General features: G+C 39.1%; 1 protein-coding gene across 1 annotated transcript in view; it reads left to right on the top strand.

The window, feature by feature from the left end:
- The window catches only part of AIM1 (absent in melanoma 1), a gene marked incomplete at its 5' end in the record, with an annotated part of 33,882 nt that extends 16,637 nt beyond the window's left edge, over window positions 1-17,245 (top strand). Inside the window, 9 exons of the mRNA XM_010284647.1 lie at window positions 994-1,120; window positions 1,305-1,337; window positions 3,070-3,179; window positions 3,446-3,575; window positions 7,474-7,613; window positions 9,943-10,066; window positions 11,252-11,410; window positions 14,212-14,374; window positions 17,157-17,245. Coding sequence (XP_010282949.1) covers window positions 994-1,120; window positions 1,305-1,337; window positions 3,070-3,179; window positions 3,446-3,575; window positions 7,474-7,613; window positions 9,943-10,066; window positions 11,252-11,410; window positions 14,212-14,374; window positions 17,157-17,245 — 1,075 coding nt within the window. The remainder of the gene's footprint in view (window positions 1-993; window positions 1,121-1,304; window positions 1,338-3,069; window positions 3,180-3,445; window positions 3,576-7,473; window positions 7,614-9,942; window positions 10,067-11,251; window positions 11,411-14,211; window positions 14,375-17,156) is intronic.
- Between the last annotated feature and the right edge of the window lie 3,104 nt (window positions 17,246-20,349).

Raw genomic sequence — 20,349 nt, 5'->3', positions numbered from 1 at the left:
GGAATGCTTTATCTGGGCTTTCAGCATGGAGCCAGGGATACAAGAATGCCGTAAGAGAAGGTTTATTGAATGTAGTAGGCTATGCATAGCAAGACTAGCTTATAGCAGATACTTCAGACTAGAAATAAAGTGCTGCAGGGGTAATTGAGCGTTGGAGAGCTATATATGTAGTGATTTGGTTGCTTTTGTAATACTTCAAGTGCGTATTTCAAAAGTTCAGTGTCTTTCAAAAAGGCACATTCTGACTGAGACAGAAGTTAGGGGCTTGATGCAGAAATCTGAGTTTGTGGCCTGTGCCAGGCATGCAATCTGACTGAGTGGTTATAAAAACGGCTTTGAATTTAAATACATTAATCTGGTCAAATTTGTGATGGTTTTTAATGCTTAACTTTCAGGGATGTCCTTCTTGCTGATGTCTGTGATTCCTAGCAGGGAACAGCCTGCTCTCATTAGCATATATGCCTGTTGTTGCAACTCAGCTTTCTGTTAGGGTGTATGTTTGCTTAAACACAACTGAATTGTAGGTACAGGCAACATTAAAAATCAGTATTCCTATCTTTACTGCCCAGATGACTCTGAAAATTAGTTTTATCCAAAAAGTTATATTCTGTTATCTGTCTGTGTTTCTAGAGAAGAACTTGATCTAGGTAAAATAATAGAATTATGAAACGTCTTGACATATTCTTACTGGAGACAGCTTTTAGGATACTCAGCAGATAATTTATTTGAACTTGTCTGCTTTAGCGAATTCACTGTGATTCATATCAACATAGTAGGATGAGTGGCAGTGGAATTTGCATGGGTTTTAGAGTATTAGATACTTGGGTTTGTTGAAAAACTTTGGTTTTGGGCTTTTAACAGCATCACTTTTTGGCACTTCAGAGGAGAAATTTCTTATTTGTTCTTACATTAAGACAGTAATGAACATACACATTGTATTTTGAAAAAGTAGCGTGACTTCTACCCTTCGCCCTCTTCTTCTGTCTCTCTTAGGTGGGTGGCTTATGAGAATCCTGAGTTTACGGGGGAGCAGTATATACTGGCTAAAGGGCTTTATCCCAGCGTTGAGGCATGGGGGGGAAAGAATTGCAAAATATCTTCAGTTCAACCCATCATTATGGTAAGGAGTTCATTTTATACTAGTTTTGCAAGTTTCTCTGAAGTTTGGAATTAGACTTTTTCTATCAAATTCAGTTTATTTACATTCTTTAAACAATAATTAATAGTAATTTTTGTATGTTTGTTATTTTATCATTGTTTAAAATTTTTTTTCCCTTTTTCTTTTTCCCTCCAAACTTTTGCAGGATATTGTTGGAAGCGAAAGGGGTAAAGTCAAGGTAAGATACTTCTCTAAGTGTATGAAGCATACTGTGTTTTGTCTGTAACATGTATAAATAAATGGCTTTTTGTCTAGTGTAACACCCAGATATTTGCATAGACGGTTGACGAGTCAGACAACGAGTGAGAACTGATGGTGAAGGCTGGCTGTTTTCCAAAGCTCTTAAGTAAGGCACATTAAGGCCCAAGGAAGGTGGGATTTAATACGCAGCTGCCATCAGAACTTTCTCAGGGCACAGGCAGTGTTTTGGTTCAGCAAGTAAGCTGTTCTGGGTTTTGGTGATTGTTCTGAGGAGCTGGAGCCCACAGCCCTCTATGCAGAGGTGCAAGCACCTGGATTCTGTTGCTGAGGCGAGGGCTCTACAAGTTAGATGATGTTGTTCATGGTACAGTTGTGACTTAATTCCTTTTGAACCTAGTTCTTTGGTTAACAGTTCTGCTAATGGTGGTTGCACTTTAAGGGAATCTCGTTCACTCACAAATATTGCTGAGTTGTGCTTAAAAGTTAATGCCATCTTTGTCAATAACTAAGAGAAGGAAATGGCAGGGAGAACTTGTCTGTTCAGTAAGTTAACATATTTTTATGTTGGACTGTCTCCTATGTGCAAGTACTAATACATAGTTTTGACAGTGAGGCTAATGGGTGGCTTTTTTCATCCTTTCGTAATTCTGAACCTTTTTGTGTTTGTCCCTGTACAAAGTTACTTTTATTTTCATTTCAGTCAAAACGGTGAGTATGAAACTAAAAACCAGAGAGAAAAGTCTTAACTGTCTCATTTTGCTTTCATGGTTAGTAGCATGCCTCACTGGAATCTCCTGCATAGGGATAATGTATAAACTACAGGGAATAAAATCTCAAGGCTGCTTATTTTCAGCAATGTGCATGAAAAGTTTTCTATATGTTACGTGCCTATTAAGACCTTATCCTAAGGAAATGAAGAAGTAATGGCTTGTAGTCAACAGACTGCATCCCTTGTCAGCATGTTCCTCTTTGGAGAACGCTGTACATGCCTACACTCGTATCTCTGTTAAGAGTGAATAAAGCTGGTAGGCATGTGATAATGTGAATGACTTCTGTGTGATCAGGGTTAATTATCCTCTAACCAAATTAGCAGGTTAGCTGCTTAGAAATTTTTTTTCTTTTTAACAAGGACAAAAGACTCTGGGTGACGTACCCTGTCTTATCCTCCGAGCAGAGAAAGAACTGACATGACTGTAACTACAGCTGTAACAGGCACTTAAAGCCCATTTACCCTGGGAATATATACCGTGCCTGTTGGCATGCTGTCCGAGTACTCTGCCAAGATTATGAGAGTTCTGAGAGACAGTTTTCATTTAGTGGGAACAGTATGTACTTTGGAGATGAAATGGATTAATAATCTAAACCAAAACTGTTTATGGCCCTGTACTAAAGATGTGCCTATCCTGGCCATTCTGTAGGAATTTTAAAATCTTCCCCAGCAGTTAGTCCAAGGCTCTATCTTTGTTAGCGTTTTTTAATTATTTTGTATGTTACTGAGTGATTTACAGCTAGAAATAATTTTTGGTATTGTTACCTTGCTGTCTTGAACAAGGATTGCAACAATGAAGAGGTAACAAAAGTACATATATAACTGAGAAAGTCTGGGTGTTTTAAGCATGTTTTAATCTAATTATGGAAGTAAGGGTAGAGACATGTTACTGAAGGTTGAAGAATGAATTATTTTTAAATATGTTTATAACTTTTTAAAGGTCCAGTTATTTTCAGAGCCTGAATTCAAGGGTAACTGCCAAATATTTGAAAAAAACACAAGATGTATTGATTCATTTGCTGTGAAGTCTTCAAAAATTTTAGATGGCAGGTAAGTGATACTGAATTAATATTGCAAAATCACTAAAATGGTAAAAGTTTTAAAAAGCTAACCAGCTTTCTAACACCTGAAGTGGTGTCACATATGGGGACTTACAGGGAGCAGTGCTTTGCAGGTTACACATCAATCTTTAGCTTGTCAGGACAAAACATTGTAAATAATGTTTCTGTCAGTAGCTCTTGCTAAAGACTGAGAAACACTAGCATCATTTTACTTGCACAGAATTCTTACGAGGCAATTTCTTCTTCTTCCTGCAGCTGCATAGTGTATGACCAGGAAGAATTCTCTGGTAATCAGTATGTGTTAGAAGAAGGAATTTATCCTGATCTGACGGCGATGGGTTGTTCACCCCAAGCAGTTCTAAAATCTTTACGGATTATAAATATTGTAAGTAAAGCTATTAGAAATACTGTACAGTAAAGTACACTGATGACTCTGACCTCCCCTTTTTTTTGCAACAGTAAAAATGCTAGGGATGCACAGACAACAGAGGAATTTTTTTTTTTCTATGCAGTAGCAGTTAAATGTCCTAGCTGCACTCAGGTTTTTTGACTTCTGTGCTGTTTTTGCAAAGGAGTGGACATCACAGAAGCAGCTGCCTGGGATCATTGTTCTTAATAACAACTTATGAAAGGACTTCTGTAAAAAGAGTCAAGGATGTGTCAGGCTCTTTATTTCCCAGTAGGAGAGACCACTTAGAGTGGGTTGAGAACATTGGAACATTAGGCATTGGAACAGGCTGCCCAGGGAGGTGGTGGAGTCGCCATCTCTGGAAGTGTTCAAGAAACGTGTGGATGTGGCGCTTCAGGACATGGTCTAGGGGACATGGTGGCGCTGGATTAATGGTTGGACTTGATGATCTTGAAGGTCCTTTCCAACCTAGTGTTTCTGTGATTCTGTGATTCTGTGAGAAGTGTCAGTAGGAGAAAATGTCAGTGTGGAGAAATATCTGTACTGCAGACCTTGTTTTTTATGCATATTAAAAAAGCAGACTTAACTAAGCAACTTTGCATGAAATACATGTAATTATAAAACACTATTGCTATCATCAGGGAAATGCAATTTGAGTTAATCACGAAATAATGCACCCTTCTAGATAAAGTAAAGCAACACCCAATGCTATTTGGCAAAATCAGACGGTGGTGTTACATGTGGCGGATACAAACGAAAAAACATTTACATATTTTGTAACTCAACAGTGGCAAGGAATGAGTTTGCTCAAGCCTATAACCAATCATTATGATGGATCACTCCTGGAATCTGCAAGTATCTTTTAAGATCAAAGTAATTACTAGCAAAATGTGGTCAAGAATCCAGGAACTTATGGCAATATGAAGAGATGGTTCTCATTTTAAAAAAGGAGGAGTACACTATTGACTCTCTTCTTTGAATTTGGCAACTTTATTGCACTGCACTATAATTTTGGTAACCTGTCAGTGCTGTAGCAGTTGACGAAGGAGAACTAAAATGTGTCATCCTCTTTCATGTCTCTGGAGCATTTTGATGTACAGTGTAAACAAACATCTGCAGCAACTATGTCTGCCTTCTGAACTCTTTGGCTGTCCAGTAGGCAGATCCTATTAAAAACAATAGAAGTGTTTCTAGCCAAGCTTTGTGGGACACCTCTGTGAATCAAAATAGGTTCTTTTGTACATGACAGTATCAAGTTCTTGGGTTCAAAATGCTTGTTTCAAGCTGGAAGGATCAGTTTGCTTGTGGAAGATTTATTATTTGTGACAGAGACTGTTGTGTTAAAACAGCCAAATGCCAGTTCTGTGCCTCTTTAAGTTCTTGTAACTTCTGAAACTTGTTCTAGCCCTATAATTTGTCACACTTCAGACAGCAGCATGGAGCTGCATCTGTCTGCGAAGTCATGTGCTGCTGCTGCCTCCTTCAGAGGCTTCCTACTTGTGGAGAAGAGGAAAATGGGTTGCTTTGCTCAGCGGTTTATTAGCAAACCAGAAGACAGAGAATATGAAGTTAGGTGGAAATTATCATATTATACTATTCATTTTTCATAATTTTACAAAACCTTATTATTCTAGATACTGGTTTCACCTGTCAGATTTATTTTGGGACTGTTCTTTTTTAGCAGTGCCAATCTAATTCCTCCCCACCATCTGCTGTTCCCATAACTTTCCTCTTGATCTTTCTGTGACATTTCTATACAAGAAGCACCTTTGCTATTTTAGTATGTCACGTTACTATACTTACCTAGTTTAATTCCCCTTTGCAGGGATCCATTTCTAAGGGGTGATAAAAAAAGGAAATGAATGTTTGATAAACTTGGAAGTGAAAGTCAAAAGGGCTTTTGCTCATATGCTGAAGGTTTTTCGATTTTTCATACCACTGTATCTTTGCTTGTTCGTGCTTGCTTTGCACAGTCCACATGGTTGTGCTGTAGATAGAAAATAGCATTTTTCCTTCTTGAATTTGCTACATTTTTTTTCCTGAACATACTACAAAAACAACCGTGAATGTGGTTCATGTTTGAACAGTCATGCTGAAAATACTTCCTTTTAATGAGCAACTCTGTGAAATAACTAAATGTAGATACACAGGAGCACCAGCTTTGTACAGTGCAGTACATGGGAACTACTGAAAGAAAACTTGTGAGCTGACCTTGCAGTTTTCTCTGTGGGGAGCATTTTATATAACAGTGTTGCTGCTGAATCTAAAGAATGCCCACAGTGGAAGGTGTGGCAGAAAATTAGAGGATTTCCTTTTCTATCTGTGTGTTTTCTTTGTAAGTAAATTATTTCTGAAGCATTGCATATGGCTCGAGGGCTGCTGCCTGACCAGTTGTGTGTCTCAGAGTGCAGCTCTGTGAATGGGCTGAGGGGTTAGAGACACGGGGACTGTTCCTGTTGGGCTTTTTACCCATGAAGACACATAACAGCCTAACTGGTATTAACCTTTCATGGTGGGGATGAGTGCACTCTGATTTTTGAGTAAGCTGAAAGGCCTCTCCTGGCGCTTTCCACAGCCTAGCAGGGTGCGTGCCATCAGGAAGCACAGCTCAGCTGCTGTGCGGTAACTTGGACTGCTGTGGAGATAATGGTGATGCTCACGCAACATTGTCATCTGGGCCCTTAAACATCTAAAGGAAGATTAAAGAGGAATTTAAGCACTGTCTAGAAATTGGTAGACATGAGGTCTTGCCTAACAAAGTCACACGGAAGCACGGATATCTGCTGCCATGTGTGTACGGAGCCACCTCTGCCTTGGAGGGCCTGTTTCCATGCCTGAGGCCAGATGGGAGTCTGTCGAGACTTCGCGTCATGTCGGGCGTTCCCGATCCAGTTGATGTGTTTCAAGCATGCCGAGCACATGCCAGCAGGAAGGAGCTCTTCTGGCTATGGCGTTAGTTTTATGCGGCCGTTGCTGGAAGACTTGCAAGAAAGGGAGTGGCAGAGTCATTTCTATCTATGAGCGTAAACTGTTTAACACCAGGACACTTGGTCTTAATTGACTTTACCCTGAGGGATTTCAAACCATTACCTCCCAGCTTCCAGGGAGAGGCCTTAATTGTGAGAGGTTATTTCCAGTCCACTACAAATACCTTGCCACACAGAAAAGAGTCCAAGGTTTGTTTTCCAGAAGACATTTAAAATGGATTCAGTGATGCAGGGAGCTTCATGTGGGCAGAATCCCTTTTGAGACCAGAAGTGTTTTGGTAGAGGGAGAAGAATCATTTCCCCACAGCAATTTGGAGGATTCAGATGTTACAGTTTTTCCTTGAGTCATAAATTTCATCTCAGAAGTATGAATCGTGAAGTTTTTGTCTAGTCAGAGATTGATGTTGCCATAACCTACTATAGGAGTTAAAAATGAGAGCAGTAAATGATCAGCAGTGCTGACAAGGCTGTCATCATTTGAAGCTGTAGAAATCAACATTATGTTACTGGGTGTTCAGGTCTGAAGATGAAAATTCCTACAATGTGTGAGGTTTAATGCAACGGAAGAGGGATATGGCATTAATTAAAATTATTTTAAAGCATACTTAAGATATTTGCAAGAATCAACCACAGAGACATTTTGTATGTGCCTTAAGATAAGGAAGTCTTATGGTCAATGCAGGAAGATCCCTTTTGTGTTTTGTATAAGAGCATTTTATTACTTTTTTTAAGTAACCTGTTGCAGAGCAAGAACATTATTTGGGGTCTTTGTTCTTAAACAATCAAGAAAGAGCCTCTGAAATAAATGGGCTGTGTGGAGTAATGGTGTTCACAGTCACCATCTGGAGTTCTAACATCCTGTAAAAGTGCTCGTCTTCCTCTTGCAGGAGCTGTCTGAGCCGTGCATAGCTCTTTTTGAAAAGGTGGGTTTCCAAGGAAAGAAAATCGAATTCAGTACAGAAATCTTAAATCTCCAGTTCCTGGGATATAATCCTCGAATAGCTTCAATTCAAGTCCTTGGCGGCGTGTAAGTTTAAAGTTGCTTTTTGATTCTTTAGAATGATATACTTACTCAGCAGAAAAATTACAGGTGTTAGAAGCAAAAGAGTATAAGATTAGAATATCATAATGTGTGCAGTGCATTAATGCAGTTTCTTACAGAACCTTTTCACATTCTGTTTGAACAGCACGTTATCACTGACTGGTGCCCTGTGCTAGAAGTTGAAATGAATCTGACTAAAGCTCACAAGGAAACTAGTGTCTTCTCTCATGCCGTATTATAAAAGCCAGCTTGCATAGCATCCTTAAAACTAACTTCTGTGCTCTTGGTTTAGTTCTCAATCATAAAAAAAACCCCATGTTCAGTTTGTGATCTGTGTTTTGGGTTGTAAGTTCAAAATGTTGTCATAAGTCTTCACTTTCATGCTTCTACCTAGATGCTATGGACACTGGTACAATCAGATCATGATCTGGCCCCTTTTGGCATTAGTAATAATCCCTTTTACTTCAGAAATTGGGTCAGACTCTTGGTTGTAAATCTAGCGGTTAAATTCATTAACTATTTTTAAGCAGTTGTGTTCTCTAAATTTACTTGTGAAGATCATGTAAAAAAATAGTATGTGGTGAAGTTTAAAAACTGCCTGGAAGCATTTGAAAACTACTGTACCATCTTATTCCAGTGTTCCAGCAGATCTGTTAAATTTCTCTTTCTGTGTTTTTCCTGTTGTCAACCTCTACTTCCAAGATACTTGACCCAAGTATATGTTCAGGTTTTTTTCCAACTTGAAGAATGTGAGCTTTTTTTTTTTTTAACAAAAGATCCATGCTACTGTTGCTTTGCATTTAAATGTGTTCTTTAGAAGAGGTAAATTTCCAAGGTGTGTGCTAGAGAGATGCTGTCGGATAGCTTAAGACTGCCCTCAAGTGGATACCTGGGACCAAATCTGTAGAGCAAACCATTTTCCCCATCTGGATAAGCTGGTCAAAGGGTTTCCTTAGCACATTGAACTGAAGTTTGAAACATAAATGTCATAAGAAAAGGTACATGCTCCATATTCCTAAGTCTCCTGAGATTTCAGTATCTTTCACCATAACCACAATATAGTTGATTCTCACTTTCCATAATGTGAAATAACATGAAGTCAAACATGAGCTTACTTCTTTGCCAAGAACATGGGTAGCGTGATTCCAGGTACTGGAGTTGTGAATTGTGCGTGTTTGCTGTCTGATGAATATACTTTTTTTTTTCCTGGTTGATCACTGGAAAGGTATAGAGCATGATATGAAAATTCTGATTTCATTATAGCAGTGTCAGCTGCTGAAATGTGTCAAAATACAGGTTTCAGAGCGTCCGTGCCCCTACTGCCTCCCTTATTCAAGGGGTTTTCATCTTCTTTTCCTTTGCTAAGACACATCTGTTTATAATACTCCTAATTTCATACCTAGGGATAGATGTGTATTAGGCTGTGAAAAAGCACCAAAATTCAGGTGAGTGTGCTGCTTCTGGATATAGATGTCTACTGACAAATCAGTCAGAGGAAAGCAGGTAACAGGAAAATCTGTGTGCTGAGTGTTCATGTACTCGGAAATCTATGGCTATTGGACAGTCCCAGCAAATCAGTGTGAGAAAACTCAACAAATTGCACTGTATTTCAGCCTATTTCAAAGTGTAATTCACTGCCTGTGCCAATAGAGAAGCAAAAGTCAGGTTCTGACAGGTTGCTCTCAATGTGATTGAAAGCGTGGTTGGATGTCTGCTAGGGAATGCAAACCAAAATTTTTCCTATATGCTTTTTCTCTTTCTCTCTTTCCCCCCACCCCCACCCCCTTCCAGGTATTTGGAAAGAAGAAAGGTCTTCTGAAATAAAACCTCTATCAAAATACCCTAGAGAACTTCACCCTGTTGCAGTTCCAGTATTTGCTCGTTGCAATCTGCATCCCTAGTAGTTCTTTCCCATATGGGTCAGGCCTGTCCAAATTAAGATACGCACATGCAGCAATCTAGCATATACAGCACATGTAGCATATACATATATGTTCCTTGAGGAGTCACATTACCTCCTGAAAACAGATGATATTTAAAAATTGAGTTCTCCCTTTAAGGCAAGAAAATGCTTTGTCTCATTCAGCTTGTAATTTTTAAATAACAGTGCTTTAAAATGTGATCTCCATTGTACTCATCTTAATCAGGATGTGATTTTATTATTTTTGAAGACCTGTTAAAAAGAAGGTCATTGACTTTCCCAAAGCTAAACGCCACTACTTTGTGGGACAGATGTCTATTAAGCCCGTTTACTGATTCCAACGCAGGATTTGTCAGTAAAAGCATTCTGTCTGTTTTTTTTTTCTTCTTATAGATGGATAATTTATGAACATAGTAATTACAGGGGACGTCAGATGTTGTTATCACCGAATGAAATTCCAGATTGGTATAAAGCGAGTGGTTATTGTCAGATTGGTTCTCTGAGACCTTTACTGCAGGTGAGTAGGCTCTCACATGAGATTGTCAAGTGCTAATTTATATTTTGTCATGGGGCTGGGGGGATACAGTAGAGTTGAAAGCAATGTTACAGTCTTGATGCATGTCACAAGCTTCAGCAGTGGCAGTTGTGTAAAGAAATAGCTCTACTGTTTTGCTTGTAATGAAAGCTATTTGGTTATGCTACATGGCTTTGCAGTTCTACTGCTTAAACTGTTCATTAAACATACTTTAAACCAAAGTATAGATGACAGCATATAAGGATTGGCTAAATTATTTCCACAAATAATGGCTATAACTACTATATATAAGTTATTTTCAGTTGTTTTATAATTAGCACCCAAACTGGTCACTGGCGTACTGTCTCTACTATCTGCATTATTTTTGGAACAACAAAAAAACCGGTCAGCAAAATCAGATACTTAAATTAGTAGTGATTTTGTGTTGGTTTAGGGGGAGAGGGTCCTTCCCCACTTATTACTTGGCAGAGTAATTTTCAAATCTAATGCAAAACTTACTCTTGTGGTATCCTTTTCATTTTGTTCTCTAAATAAGGACCATGATGATCTGGTCCAATGCTAGAGCAGTCCTGTGAGTTTTAACATTTGAGGTTCTTGCTGAGCCATATTTTATCGAGGAAACAATTTTTTCAAATTCACAGATCACTTGTACCTGTAATGAAATGCATTTGCTTGCTGTCAGAGCGTTGGCTTTGTATAGCCGTAAGCAGAGTTAGGAATAATGCATTTTGACTGCCCTGGCTGAGAGCTTGTCTAAACAGCAATGTGTAACAAGCTGCAGCATGAATGTGCAGTGTCATACTTGCTGCCAGTGAAATAAGCAGCACTGCACAAGTGCACCCTTAATGAAAGCTAAGAGCATCTATCCAAGAAGTTAGCAAGAGAGAGTTAGTGCTTCTCTGAATTAAAAATGCTTCGCTTTCCACAGTGTGCTGATCTCATAGGAAGGCCTAAAACCCTGCATTCTGCATGCAGGTTCTCAAAGGGTGGCTTCTCGTACACATCTGTGGACTTTGGAATGAAATTCTAAAATAGAAAAGTTAAGCCTTCTGAAAGAAAGAGGGAGGCACGTGGTTCGGCAACGATCAGTAATTGCTCTGAAGTTATCCAGATCAGGACGTGTTCTGTGCTGAGACTGTGTTTAAAGAGTTCTGTTGTTTTCTGCAGAAACGTGTGTACTTCAGGCTTCGAAACAAGGAAACAGGAAAATTCATGTCAGCTGATGGAAACTTAGACAATTTGAATCTTCTCAGAATACAAGTTGCAGAAGACACAGACTCAGATGATCAAATCTGGGTTTATCAGGATGGATTCATAAGGTGCCGGGTGAGGTTCAAGTTCAATGTGAATTTTCTCTTTTCTGCTCCAGTAGTAGGGCTTTCTGAATTGAACTTGTACTGTAACATCTTATTCCATTTCAGCTGTAATATAATATTTTTGTAGGTGTTTTTTTTCCCCTTGTTAAATTGAACTCTGGCTTTTTCAGGTGATACAAACTAGTTCTATAATACCTTCTTGATGTAATTGAAATTTTGAGACATTTTAGTTATGATTTACTTTTCCCCTAAAGAATAGTAACCTCATAAGTACGATCAACACCAGAAGATCATTGTCTTGCTGTTCATGAGCAACTTCCACTTCCACGCCCGCTTTCTCCACAGTGAAAGAGACCTTTTAAAATGCAGACCCTTCCTGATAGTATTTTGAACTACGCATTCCTTGCGGTAGGTCAGTTAGTATAATGTAGGTTATAACCTCTTCTGCATTCAGGCAAGCTTAAAGATCAAGTCCTACTCTTTTGGGTTTTTTGGGGGGGGTTGTTTGTTTGTTTTCTGGTTATCCCTATACTTGTCAAATTTATCCCTTTTCCATTCCTCAGTAAAAGTTTCCAAATGAAGTCCTACTTTTCTCACAGTCCATAAAACTAATCATGTGTGAATTGTCATTGAGGTGAGCAGAGGTATGCACGGTTCATAATGTTTAAGCATGAACAGTCTTAGGTAGGGATGCTGGCCAAAGAAAATTAAGTTACTTTAATACTGTTAAACAGCTTGACTGCAAAGAATCATGTGAACTTTTTCTATAGGACTGTATAACTTCAAAGGAGCCATTTATAACTATGTCATCTATGCTGGAGGGAAGAATCTTACTGTTAATAAGCTAATGCATTGTTTGGGCATGTTTACAGGACACAATGCAGTAGTAGAAGGGATTTATGCAGACAGCAAAATGATGCCAAGTAAGCTAAAAGCTTTAATATTGCATACAAAAGACTTCTCTCTTGACAGTGCCTCTCAAACAGTTCACTGAAGGTATTCATATCAAGACGGTGTGTTGTATTGTATGGGTTTGGATAAATGCTTTTGGTTTTTGTCCCCACCTCTGTATATCTCATATAGGAGTTTTTCTGTATATAGAAAATACACAGCTCGTGCAATCAGGGAGCCTAGTGCAGAGTGCAAGCTGGCAACATTGATCTTGAATGACTGAACTCTTGCAGAGCTCTGCCATCTTTCTCTTGAGTGGCAGTAAATGTGTTTTGCACAAAAAATTGTTTTTCACCACGTTTTAAAAAGAAAATTAAGCTCATGGGGCGGAAGGTATGTGCACACAGGCAGACATGGATCATTGGAAGAACTTGTGCCGTTCTTCCTGTAAGCTTAGGTCATCTCACTGACTGAGTCATGGTATCTTGAGTTATGCCTGAAGTTTTCAAGGAAGCGCTCTTTTAGATAAATGAGATAACCACTAAGCAGGTTATAAAAGTCATTCTGCTCATTTTGTCAGAAATAGATACGAATAGCAGCTATGAATTCAGGTCTCCTCACTCTTCATGAGTTTCTTGGAGATGGGTGAAGTAGTGGTGTAGTGGACCTAATGTGTAGCTCTGAGTCTTCCAAGTCCCACTAGAGCACATTTTTAGCTACAGATGAGAATTTTGTAACTGCAGAACTAATTCAATTCTAGACTGAGATGGTAAGAAGCGCTACTTTTTCAAAACTGTGTATTTAATAATTCATGGCCATATCCACAATGGCAGATGGGTGTTTAATCTGCCACTGAAGTCCATTCAGAAGTTGCAAGTTATGGTGATCTGTTGAAAATCACTGTTCACACAGAATAATTAACTGTCATGTACAACTAATAGAGCCTTAATATTCTTTTCAAGTAAGCTTGATTTTTGCCAGTTCTTTTTTTAATCATAAAGACTTTTGCAGAGTTTTGAAATCAAGCAATACAAATGACTAGAAATTCTAAAGAATATAGAACAAAGAAGAAAATATTACTGTGATACACTGTAGAATTCATACACTCGATACTGTGCAGTTATGTTCTTTATCTCAAAAGGTTATTGCAGTTCTAGAAGCAAGTAAAGAACAAAAAATGGATGCACAGAGGAGATGGAGGGTTTCTAGGCGAGGAAGAGATGAAATAGCTAGGACTTTTTAGCCTGCAAAGGGAGCAGCTTGAGGGACAATATGATTGAAGTCTCTGCAAACATAGTGTGGACGAGACAGCCCTTAAAATAAGGGAGGTGAAGGGGGTGAGGAGAGCATCAAATAAAACTAGTAGTTGCCTATCAATTTTTTTTTTTAATAGTCGTCGTTAAGATTCGGAACTGCTAGCCACAGAAGGGTTATGATACAGAAGGGTGTTCATGTGAAAGGGTTACATTGATCTCAGTGGGTAGTGGCTAACAAATTCACATACGGGACAGAAACCATCCAAGTATTAAAGGTACCAGCTCTGCATGGAAAAGTCTCTGGGCTGGAAAATGCTGTCGCCTGGGAGGGATTGCCAGGAACGCACTGCATACAAGAGCAGAGTGAATGTAATCTTCCGTGGCATCTGTTATTGGCCACTGCTAGAGGCAGGTGCTAATTGCACCTTTTGAGCTGATACAGCGTGGTTATTTTAATGCTTTTATGTAGTGGAGGGTGTCAGCAGAAACGGGAACAAAAGAAAAATAAGTAGTCTTGAGTTTGGGGCAAAAATACATTCCTTTAGGGAAAGTAGTTCCTAGATTCCATTCTTACCTGCTGACGTCTCTCCTATCTTATTAAAAACCAGTGGATACTAGAACTAAGGCCTTTTGAATAATTGCTGTTGCCCTTCTGATGATACAGATGGCAGAAGATTGCTGCTTGACAATTGTTGGAAATCTTATAACTCCTGGCTCTAAACTCGGTCTGTCATTTGAGCGGAATGAAGACAAACAATATTGGCATATTAGTCCCGATGGCAGGATTTATAGCAAGATGAAACCCAAGCTGGTTTTAGATATCAAAGGTAAGCAAATGTGTTATCTTATTACATTGTGTCGTAATTACATGGTATTTACAGTGGGATAGGTACTAAACGTGCCTATAAATTAAGGATGGTGTTATAGTTACTTTAATCTAGAATCAAAAAAGACCCGATTAGCTAGTCTGACCTCCTGAATTATACAGGCCCTAGGACTTAATTTAATTTTTCCTACATAGAGTGTAGTTAAGTCACAGTACTTGCTTATCTTGTATTCCCAGTGTCCACTCACTGTAGATATCCTCAGTTAATTTTATGTGGCACTGGATGATGCGAATATAATTATTGAAAATGCTGAAGCAAGAAAAACCTAGCTTCTTATTAACTTTAATTTGTATAGAGCGAATTTTCTTACATAGTAGTTGTAGATGCAATAGCCAAAGGATATTAGGAAAGCAAAGGCAGGCTTGCACACTGATGTGATTAGATATAAAAAACTTTTTCATCTGTTTATTAATGGCTCTACTTTTATTACAAACATGAGATTCTGCCATAGCAGCATATGGTCTGTGCACACTTGATGAGTGTTTTACAGTTGCTTTTGTCACAGCAATTTGCTGCATGTAGATACTGTTTCTGAACTTTGTTTTCATAGTTTCATTGAAGGTCTGAAAAAGCAACAAACTGAATTATTAGCAGAATTAGCATAATCAGATGTCCTTACATAACTCTGCTTTTTCAGGTGGGAGGAGTAATCATTTTCTACAGATGCTAATTTTTTTAGCTGTTTTAAAATTAATTTTACATTGGTGCTGTGACATTAATTACGGCAATTAAAAAAAAAAGAAAAATATCAGCGTCAACAGTCAGTACTTTAGAACTAAAATGTAGAGGACTATTGGAACTGTGAGAAAAGAGTTATTGAATGTCTGACCATAATACAACACTGGCACAAATAGTCACAAATTCTTTTCACTGCCATAAAAAGCTAGTGATGATTAATTAGAAACTTATCAAAAAGACTCCAGGTCAAGGGAGAGTCTTTAGTTACAATGACCCTGCATACCTTTTTCTAAAGTCAATTCCAGGTTGCACCAAACAAACAGAAATACTGTTACGCTGCCTTGTCTTCAGTTAATGATGTTAAAAGCAATTATATATTCTGCATTTATAATTGAATTTATTCTGAATTTATAATTCACAATGGATAGGTGTGGTGTGTATGGTAAATATGAAAGAGTAGGTACATCTAGCTTTTATTTGAGAAAGCCTAGTAGGAACATTACCTGTTTCTGCTAATTCTGCTGATCCGTTCTTGACCGCAACTTGAGCATTAATGAACTGTTCAGCTGAGCAGTTACCAATGCCACCTTGTGGATGTACTGGCATAGCACAAAGCTTTGTCCAGAGCATTACTCTATCAAAGTAAATAGTCTCTTGTTCCACTGAAAGAAATCCCATCTTTTCCCATTATGGCATGTTTACATTCTATCAGATGTTGTTTACAAAATACTTTTTGCGCTTGCACTGGTAACTGAACTATGCAGCTAATGTCATTTTTTGGGTTTTTTTCCTGTGGGAGTATTTGATCTGGTATTCCCTTCTTTCTCCCCCCTCTTTCTGAAGAACTTCACAAATATTTCTGCTGTGTATCTCTACTGCTTTTTAGTAATTGCCTGGTGATGGCAAGGAGAGAAATCATGTTGGTGTTACCCTTCTCAGACACCTTTTTCATTTGGCACCAGAAAGCCTCCCTCAAATTCCCAAAGCAGAGAACAGCTAAGGTGCTTGAGATGGCATTTCCTCAGTACAAAGGAGCTGCTTTGAAATGTGCCTGCCCATGCAGGACTCCAGGTGCCTAGGATATTCCTTTCTGAGATCTGCTAGAACCCATATTTGTTGCACTCATCACAAGCTTTCAGCTGCCAAGCTTGTCTTTTGCTCATTCGGGGAGGGAGAGGCTAGAGGGGTGCAGAAGGAAAAGGTGGTGTCCATAGGAGTGTCCTGGTGCTCTGTATAAATGGCTGGCTCAGATAGCTGCTTCCAGTGGGAATACTACCTGCTGTTGCAGGCGAGTTGTCCTACATGAGATGCACGTCTCCTACGCTTCTGCAGTATGTCCTGAACCTGAGAAAAAAAATGTCAGTTCTGACTTTCAGCTCTAGTCGAACGTTTCTTCGCTTTTGAGTTTCTTAAGTCAGAGTACTAATGGTGCTCTTCTATGGGAACGTGTTTGGCGTTGCATCACGTGAGTAAATGAAGCCCCTCTAAGGTTTTGCATTCAGGTATGTTCAGCTGCCAGTGGAAACAGCTGAACATTGGGCGATATTCTGTGTATGGCAAATCGTGATGCAGCTGCTCAAAATACAGGACTGTAAAGTTAAGAGAGTAAATGAGTACCAGACCTTGCCCCTGGCGTGATCATGCTCATATTGTCTGTTAGCAGCAGGACTTCTTTCATTGTATAAACATCTTTAGAGCAAAGTGACAACTGTTGAGGGGAAACTAAACACCCAAGTTTAACTTTTGGGAAGTGGCAGTCTTAAAGGAGCTACACCTGACTGTATTGCAGTGTTTCCTTCCTTTTCCATCCAGGCTGAAAAAGCTGAGGTACTGAATTCTTGAAGGGGTGGAGAAGAGCAGGCAGGCTCCCTTGTTTCAAAATTAATTCCAAAAGCAAGCAGTGATTAAAATGAGTTTGTCTTTTCAGTGCCTTGGGGAGAAGAGAAACTGTCTGCACCAGCACTTACTAGAGTTGCCCTGAAACGTAGAGTACATGTCTTTTACTTCAAATGCAATCTACACTTTCTGAAATTTTTCTTTACAGGGGGTGCACAATACGATCGTGACCATGTTGTTGTCAACACAGTCAACGAAGAAAAGTCAACGCAGTGTTGGGAACCACTAGTTGTATAAACCCAAACGACCAAAAGATGATGTTTGAATTAGCCACTCTTCCAGACACTAGAATTGGCACTGCCATCTCTGAAGGATACAGAATCAACGACGAGAGTTTTGCCTTTTCTTTGCAATTTTAAAAAGAACAAGCAACAGAATGATTTCACCTCTCTAAGATTATTATCCCTATAAAAGCTTGAGGGTTGGTTTGGTTTTTTGTTTTTTTTTTTTAAATCATCACAACTCAATGTGAGATTGAGAGTGGTGGTATGCCTCAGGCTAGAGTGGAAGAACTAAAGGTGGGAGAGACCCCATGGAGTTACACTTGTGTCAGTGAGTAGTTAATCCAGAATAGTCAATAAGCATAACTTTAAATTATTTTTTTTTTTTTTAACTGAGAGAAGGGCTAAAAAATAATTAAAACTTATTTTATAAAGGACAGGAGTGCAGTGTGTATGTGGGTATAGCAACTTGGACCTATGGGCTGTAGTATAGAGAAATATTTACTACTGGAAATTAATATATTTGTTTCACTGGAACAAACTTCTGTTTACTGCAGGTTTAAAGACTGCTAGCATGCAGCACAACCAAAAAATTTTTAACATGTGGCTTCAAATATAGTTAGTATGCTAATATAGTAAGTCCTAAATTAAGAAAAAAATTCTAGTTTTCTCATGTAGAGAGAAATGAGGTGTTTGTTAGAAAAAAGAGAGGGCTGGCAAAAGGATGCATCGGAATGTGAAGAACTTGCCCATTTTCTAGGCTGCCTAACTTTTTGAGTTACGGGTATTTTACTTCTTTGCCAAGTCAAATTTTTAGCTTTTAAAACAGTTCCAGTAAGTTCCATCTTCCTGAACTCCAAAATCATATAGAAAACAAGAATTCTTAGGGAAAGTATCACAAAAGATGACTGAAACAGCACCTGAGCACTGTGGTTACAAAGTTTTTTGGCCAGTGCCTGTTGGGTTTACTGTGGAGAATGCCAGACTCCCAAGTATTTCTGGTGATGTTGGAGGGCAGCGTCTCTGGTGGGCTGCTGGCTCCTGGCTGCTGCTGGGCAGAAGTGTCAGCCTGCTCTAGTAAGGGGCACAGCCAAGCCTGGATACGTGCCCAGTAACAAGGGCTGTGCCCGTTAAAAGTAAGCATTACTGGTTTAGTAAAGACCTTGTGACAAGTAAGACAAGCTAATGGCTGCAGGAGCTGCTTCTTGCCCTGCTCTTCACCTGGTTCTGTTAGTTTTCTGTAATAATGTTGGCAAAAAGGTAAAATACAAAGTCTTGTACTATGCTGCTGTGTGTTGTTCTGGCTTAGACCAGTGTTATTACAAGCTGCTCCTAGGAGCATCCAGGCCTTTGTCTTGCATAGTAAGTCTGTTTAAAATTAACATTTTCATTACTATTGTATTGCCTCAAAGGATACTGGTGCTTTTAGTTTTACCACCCTAGAGGAAGTGCCTTACTAATTTTCTTCCTTTTGTACAGACGTACTGAAGTTTTGTTGCTCTGAAATGTGCTGCTTTTAGTTCTTCGTAGAAAATGTGTTGTTATTGGTTCCAAACAGTGGTACTTTGTCATACTGATGTGCTCTTGCTATATATAATATAGCATTTTACAAATAAATTTAAGTTAGGTAACTTTTTATTGAAATTATTTTTGAAGGTAGAAAGCTGACATTTTACAGTTAGTTTTGCTTGTCTTGTGCCCTTCAACTGTCCCCAATTCCTCTGTGACAGCTAGCTAATGAGGAGTGAATACGTGGTGGGGAAGAGCTGCAGGCTCTGAGGAATGGATGCTTCTCCTATGCAAGCACGTGGTCAGTGTATTTGTACATGTTCCCTGGTGGAAGCACTGCATGACATGGTTTTTCCATCACCGTAGCCTCACCACACAGTAAATGTGCAGCTCTCATTTGAGAGGTTACCACTTTCCTTCACTCTACCTGTGTAACTGCAGGGGAAGTCGCTCCCTAGCCCATCTCTGGCAAACTGGTAAGTTTGAAAACAGACCAACAGACACATACCCCCTCAAGCACTTCACCCCCACCAGCAGTGACAGAGGGCATGGCAGGAATGAGGTCTTCGGATTACTGACAAATTCCTGCATAAACACTGTGGTCAGCTGAATCTGTGCCAGGAGTTAGGCAATTAGAATAATTATCAGTTACAGATTGATTTTGTTCCATGCTTCTACTCAGATTAGTTAGTTATGCCACAGGAGATTTGCTGTATCAAGATTGCTGTCTCAAGACCAGAACCTTAATGTGACCGCTTTACAAAGGAAAAGTTTACAGGTTCTGAGAATGAACTAGATTGAGTAGTAATATATATTAATAAAGGTGAACAGAACTAGGAAAGGCCAAGGAAAAAGGGACAGCACAAGTTTCACATGGACAAGTAGATAAAAGTGTGCCTCACCATTTCAGGACTTAGCTAGAACAGCTGGACGATAAAAGCTACAAACTGACAATGCTGCCAGCTGTTCCTCTTACCCCAAACATGAGGTGTGTTCTGCAAATGTCACAACTACATTCTTCATGTAGAAATGTCTAAGGGACATTAGTATTTCTTGTCTGCATATTAACAGTTATTAACAGGCAGAGTATGGAGGAAGCAAAGAGGCTTTTTCTAAAACGAGACTTTTAAACATCATGTATCCTGTGTGAGCTTTTTAAGAACAAACAGTTGCTACGTACCAATTCATGTTCGAGTGTAATTTACCAGTAAAGGACTGACTGGGCAGAATAATGACTAGAGATACTTTATTTTTCACTAATTACATTGATCACTGTTTTCCCACGTGCATGTCCTCCCTCCAATTTCAGAAACGCCTTTGGAACTTCAGAAAAACAGAAGACTTGATCAATAACTGGTTGAATCTACGGAATAATAAAGAAAAAGTGTCACTATATAAAGAATAAAATAACGTATCACCTTCACACTTCAAAACTGTATGAAGAAAGGGGGAGGTTTCCTTACTGTATTTAGGGCAGAAGTTGCCAAATGATGTAATTGCTAGCTTTTCACTATTTTCAGGGACCTCTCTGCATGCAGGAACAGGCTTTCTGCTGCTCTTTGCCCAAGTTTTGAAACATCACTACTAGCACAGTTCAGAGCCCTCACCTGG

Source organism: Phaethon lepturus, unplaced genomic scaffold, assembly GCF_000687285.1.
Source record: "Phaethon lepturus isolate BGI_N335 unplaced genomic scaffold, ASM68728v1 scaffold27573, whole genome shotgun sequence".
NCBI lineage: Eukaryota > Metazoa > Chordata > Aves > Phaethontiformes > Phaethontidae > Phaethon > Phaethon lepturus.
This window is presented reverse-complemented; position numbering and strand designations above follow the sequence as displayed.